At 40.6% G+C, this 6,413-nt stretch overlaps 1 protein-coding gene across 1 annotated transcript; it reads left to right on the top strand.

Annotated features, from left to right (window-relative positions):
* Positions 1–3,342: 3,342 nt before the first annotated feature.
* Positions 3,343–5,314, top strand: LOC119553656 (E3 ubiquitin-protein ligase ariadne-1). The gene has a single exon (XM_037864142.1). The coding sequence runs from the start codon at positions 3,552–3,554 to the stop codon at positions 5,094–5,096; it is 1,545 nt and encodes a 514-aa protein (XP_037720070.1). The 5' UTR covers positions 3,343–3,551; the 3' UTR covers positions 5,097–5,314.
* The last annotated feature ends 1,099 nt before the right edge of the window (positions 5,315–6,413 follow it).

The raw sequence follows: 6,413 nt of genomic DNA, 5'->3' as shown, positions 1-6,413 counted from the left end.
AGTTCCGAGCGCTGATTTTCTTCCACAGTGTCGGCTCTTCATGCTCGTTGATTTCCAGCTAATTTTTGCTTTTCAAATCGACTACACAATACCAGACGAGAGAGTAATTATAATGCGAGAAGCGGGCGAACGCATTTATCGCCGCGATCAGCATACATCCGTTTGCCGCTGATATAAAGCTTGTAATTACCTGGCTAATTTACATGAATTTCCAAGCGAACATCCTTTTGGCCACAAAACCGTTTGGGGAGCTGGAGAAATTTTTCCCAAGAATATTTCGCAGCAAATAGTTGCAGGCACATAAAATGCACGGGGGAAAATAGGTGGGCTTTCTAAAATTTAAAGATCACATATTGCAAACTCTACAAAGGTGTATTATCTACATTTTTAACTTAGTTAAATTTATTTTTTCTTAGGCATCACATGGTCTTACAAAAATTTATTTTTTGACCCATTGGAAGTAAGAATATAATTTAACCATTAATTCCTTTTAGGATTAAACAATTATTTTAAGAACCTAAGATATCTACAAATATATTATCCATTCTTTTGTTTCTTGGTTATTCTTGATGTAACCTAAGTAGCTTACAAATATTTAAAAATGATATAATATTATTGAATAACAATTGAGAATATAATCCTTTTTTTAAGGACCACTGATATTTATAAAATCAGTTAATCTTTTTTGTTTCCCCGAGGAGATTTAAATAATACTGATTGTTCTATCCAAAATTTGGTTATAAATTCAACAAATTATTATCCTACTTCTTGTAACTTTCTTACAGAATTATCAACAATTTTTCCCAGTGAATCTTAAGTAGGCGCAGGGAAAAGCTAGTTGGCCTGGCCGGGATTGTTGGCTTGGCCTATCAGCTATTTGGCATCATCATCGGGCAGTCTGTTGGTCTTCTGGCGTGGTCACGTCACAGGGCCATCGCTGTTGACCATCATCATCGGAGTTGGCCATTTCTTTCGGCCCCTCTCGACGCGATTGGCAATGATAAAGCGTCGTGGCCAACAAGTGGCGCATCTTTGTTGCCATTGCATTTGCATGGGGCAGCAGGAGAGATTCTTGAAATTTTCCACATGTGACCCGGGCCACGCCCAGTCGTTGGCAGCCGCCCTCCTCCGATCCTGCTTTTTCCATTTGCCTTTTTCTCCAGCAAATGGTCAAATTATTTCCTTTTCCGCATTTTCCACCAAAGCATTCACGCGCACGAAAGGATTTCTTGTAATTTGGCTGTGACTTGAAAAGATGTTGGATGGATAAAAAAAGAGGGCGAGAATGTGGATCTCCAACCCTGCAGACTGATGAAAGGGATTTTGAGGCTGCCTTTGCTGTTTTGGCGACTTTGCATTTTTATTTGTAATGATTTTTGCCAGTTCTTTTCGCTTTACTTTTTTTTTGTATCCTGGAACGGGCCACTGTATTTGGCGGGTTTTATGCGGCTTTTGTTTTAAATAAAAAATACAACAAAAATAAAGGCAGGGAGTGAACGAAAGAAATAAAGGCAAAGGCAGGCCCATGACCACGATGTGTGTTTCTCCTCTATAAATGCATATACTCACGTATACAAAATCGGGAACACTTAGGAAAATTATATTTCCTTAAATAACTTATAAATTTATATACACTTTTTAAGAAGAAATGTTTTTTTAATAACTTACTTTTTCCTATGCTATCTTCTTGAATTTTAAGATATTTGTTTTTGGGTATAACTTTGTTAGTAGTTGGTTTGTAATATTCATTATCTTAACTATTTGTTTTGAACTAAAATAATATTTATCGAATTATTTATTACCAAAGTTTCCAGTATTAAGTTTGATAATTTAAAATAGTATCAGTTATTTAATTTTACCTTCCCAATTTCAATCCGATGCTAAAAAGATTTTTAAAAGACCTATAGATCTATTAAATTTTTAATTAACTTTCCCTAATTAAACTGGAACTTATTAGCTTTTTTCCGAGTGTACTTATACCCAAGTGCATCTCGGCATGGCAGATTGAGCCCGTTTGTTCAATGAGTGCTGGAGATGGGCTGGATTGGGTTGCTCCTGGGATCCTGGACGGGGATCCTGCATCTGCATCTGCATTATGCACACTCATTACCCTCTCCCTCGTCCGTCCTCCGTCCCTTTCTGGCCGCCATTATCCTTGTTCGCTCGTTCACTTTCATTTCACATATCGCATGTGTGTGTTTTTTTCCTGGATTTTATTCCTCTTTTTTATTTACGTGCCTTACCCTTGCCACTTGAGACATTGCTTTGTTCTGTTTTATGCCACGAAGGGGTTATGAAAAAATATATACCCCGAAAAGCTTTTAGTGTGCATGTGAGAACGCGTTGAAAGCGCAGGCCAAATGCATTTGGATGGTCTCTCAACTCAGAACTAAAAACGCCTGATTCTGAAAAATGCATAAACGTAGAATTCAGGCTAACGCCGAATAACGAAAACGTATGCTTAGAGTGTATTGATATTTCGCACAAAATAGTTGTGTTTCATTATTTAGAGACGTGGGATACCTCTTTGACTGTGCGGTTGAATTGTATAATATTCTACATTAAAATGACTAGTTTTTCCGAATATTCAATGACTTCCAGAATGGGACCCCAAAAATGAACTTCCAGATTCCATAACTTGAGTCATTGGATCCCGATTTAGACGTGGGATACCTCTATGAGTTTGTAATTTAATTCTTAAATAATCTCCATTTAAATTATTTTTTTGAAAGATGGTCAAAATTTTAGCCCATTTGCATTCTGATTTTTCTGTATTTCCATGACTTCCAGAGTCGGACCCCAAAAAATTAACTTCTTGATTCCATAACTTGAGTCATTATATCCCGATTTAGACATGGGATACCTCTATGAGCTTTTAATTGAACTCTGAAATAATATGCATTCAAATTGTTCTTTGAAAGGAGGGTCAAAATTTTAGCACATTTTTATGTCTGATTTTCTGTATTTCCATGACTTCCAGAGTGGGACCCCCAAAATTAAACTAGATTCTAGATTCCATAACTTGAGTTATCAGAAACCGATTTAGACGTGGGATATTTCTATGAGTTTGTAATTTAATTCTTTAACAATCTGCATTCAAATTGTTCTTTTGAAAAAGGTTCAAAATTATAGCCCCCTTTCATGATTTTTCTGTATTTCTAAAATGGGACCCCAAAACTGAACTTATATGAAAAACAAATTTTTATTTTGGTTCTGTAAGCTGCAAAACGCTTTAAGGGAAACGACCACTTTTTGTTTGCCCTTACTAAAAAGGAAATCTAAGCCAAATCAGAAGTAAAGGTTACCAAAAATCGAAATCTTGACAGGTGTCAACCGAGTAGGTTCAGTCTTCAGTAGGAAACGAAGAAAAAACAACATTTCATCACACTAAATACACAATCAATATTCCTTCAATCAACACGTGGTCTGAGAAACGTTGTTGCTGTGTTTGTTGTTGCTGTGTTGTCAAGAGTCCCCATCCTATCAGCTCCAAATGTTGTAGGGCTGTGGTGAGATACATTCAGATACAATACAATCCACATGCTGGTAATATGAACTCCGACTCGGAATACTCGGATGAGGATCACGGTGACTCGCATCGCTCTCTACACAGTCACATGAGTTGCGGTAATTTTGACAGCGACAGCGAGGATACCTGTACGGAAATTCTATTGCCGGAAAGTCCCACTCGGAATCCCGAGGATGACTTTATCTACAAGGTCCTCTCTGTGGACCAGATCGTTCAGCACCAGCGCAACATCATCGATGAGGTGAACAATGTCCTGGATCTTTCGCCGCAGGTAACCCGCATCATACTCAATCACTTCAAGTGGGACAAGGAGCGGCTGTTTGAGAACTATTTCGAAAGTAGTCCTAAGGATTTTTTCCAGCGCGCCCATGTGGTGAATCCTTTCGAGCAGAAGAGTGATCTGGATTCGGAAAGCATAGTGTCCACATCCTCCTCCTCGCAAAAGTTCTGCGGTATTTGCTTTTGTCCTTGTGAGGAGCTCAAGGGCCTGGGTTGTGGTCACAGTTTTTGCGCCGCCTGTTGGAAACAATACTTGGCCAACAAGACGTGCAGCGAGGGCTTGGCCAATACCATCAAGTGTCCAGCCACCAACTGCGATATCCTGGTGGACTATGTATCATTTCTGAAACTGGCCGATGATCCCGAGGTTGTGGAGCGTTATCAGCAGCTGATAACCAATACCTTTGTGGAGTGCAACATACTGATGAGATGGTGTCCCGCCCCCAATTGCACCCATGCCATCAAGGCCATTTGTGCCGAACCACGTGCGGTGCACTGCAAATGTGGCCATCAGTTTTGCTTTGCCTGTGGCGAGAATTGGCATGAACCGGCCAGCTGTAGCTCTCTCAAAAAGTGGCTTAAAAAATGCCTTGAGGACTCGGAGACTTCCAATTGGATTGCCCAGAACACCAAACAGTGTCCCAAATGCAATGTGACCATTGAGAAGGATGGTGGTTGCAATCACATGGTCTGCAAGAATCCATCCTGCCGCTATGATTTCTGCTGGGTGTGCCTGGGATCCTGGGAGCCACATGGTTCGTCCTGGTACAGCTGCAATCGCTTCGACGAGGAGGAGGCCAAACAGGCCCGGCTGGCCCAGCAAAAGTATCGCTCTTCAATGGCACGATATCTCCATTACTACAACCGATATATGAACCACATGCAGAGCATGAAGATGGAGAACAAGCTGTACGCCAATGTTCAGGCCAAAATGGATGACATGCAAGAGGAGATGAGCTGGATTGAGGTCCAGTTTCTGCGCGATGCCGTCGATGTTCTATGCCATTGTCGTACCACCCTGATGTACAGCTATGTCTTCGCCTTCTACCTGATGAACAACAATCAGAAGATCATATTCGAGGATAATCAGCGGGATATGGAAATGGCCACCGAGAAGATCTCCGAGTGCTTGGAGCGGGAGATTACGGTGAAAAATCTGTACGAAGTCAAGCAGAAGGTCCTCGACCTATCGCACTACTGCCAAAAGCGACGGCATGTACTTCTGTGCCACGTGAGGGAGGGTTACGAAAAGGACTGGTGGGACTTTATCGAGGACCCCGCTACTTAGTGGCCGAAACCATCATCAACTAGCAACACACAGAAAAAGAAAGCAAACCGGACATTTCACTGAAGACTTTCAATCAGCACACACCATACTCCTTTTGGTTTCTTCTCTGGTTGGATTGATTTCAATCGATTCGACCAAGAGCTCTCCAAATTTTATAGTTATGATGCAGGAATAAAAAATAATATACGAAATTTTTCATAATTAACATACACGTAAAAGATTTTTTATATTGGTCAGGGAAAATTCCAATTTTAACTTAAAAATGGATTCACATTTAGCGGAGTATCATATAACCATGGGTTGCTTATTAAATATCTTTGATTATACCGACATGAAATATTATTTCTTAAAATAGTGATTCAATTAACAAACATTTTTTTTCAATTATTGAAATAGTGATTTAAAGTAAACGATTATACTGATCGTTTTTCCAGCCTCAAAATATTTGTATTTATTAAAAAATCGTTTACATTTTTAAAATAATACAATTTTAATTTCAGAGTGTAGATCTATATCTGTATAGCCAGCCCCACTGTTTGCTCTCCTCTGCGGCCCCCTAATATGCGTCTGGCTTTTGTAATTATAACATAAATCAATCCCAATTTCATGTTATACTTTTCAGCGGAGCAAAGCGATTAATGTCGACAATGGACCAGAGAGATATGGCATGGCAAAAGGAAAATCATAAATAAGCCATATATTGCCATGGCCAATAACGGAATGGAATGGAACGAAATGCACACCCCACCGACCGACCATATGAAAAATATTTCCTTATCGCGATGCTTCCCCAAGAGAAACGCCGCCAGGTGCAAAACGAACCGTGTGGATAGTGTGGATATATCGAAGGGGGCTGGGGTTTTTTTGTGGGGTTTTGGTGGGTTAGGAACTGGGAACTGGAAAAGCCTTGGCCAATAGATTTACGGCAAACGGCAGCCAAGTCGTGCCGCTTTGGCTTAGAGTGTGAATTTTCGCACCCGTGATGAAGTTTCCAATTAAATTTTATTGGATTTCAAATTGAGGCTGAGACTCAAGCCGCTGATCCGATGCCTTTGCCTTTTTGCTGCGGCTGGCTGGTAAATATTTGCGCACCATTGTTGTGGCAAGTGTTGAAAGTGGGCGGTGCAGAGTTAACCCCCTCAATCGAATCCACCCACTTCTCGCTCCCCAACACCCCCCACATAAAGTCCTCTGCCTCGCAGAGTGATTTCTTATGGCAGTTCAATTGGGGGGGTCATCAACGTGTCAGCCTTCCAATTGCCACACTGCGGATGCCGCAAAGTTGCACCCTGGAGTCGACTATTTTATGAATGCATT

Source organism: Drosophila subpulchrella, chromosome 3L, assembly GCF_014743375.2.
Source record: "Drosophila subpulchrella strain 33 F10 #4 breed RU33 chromosome 3L, RU_Dsub_v1.1 Primary Assembly, whole genome shotgun sequence".
Taxonomy (NCBI): Eukaryota; Metazoa; Arthropoda; class Insecta; order Diptera; family Drosophilidae; genus Drosophila; species Drosophila subpulchrella.
This window is presented reverse-complemented; position numbering and strand designations above follow the sequence as displayed.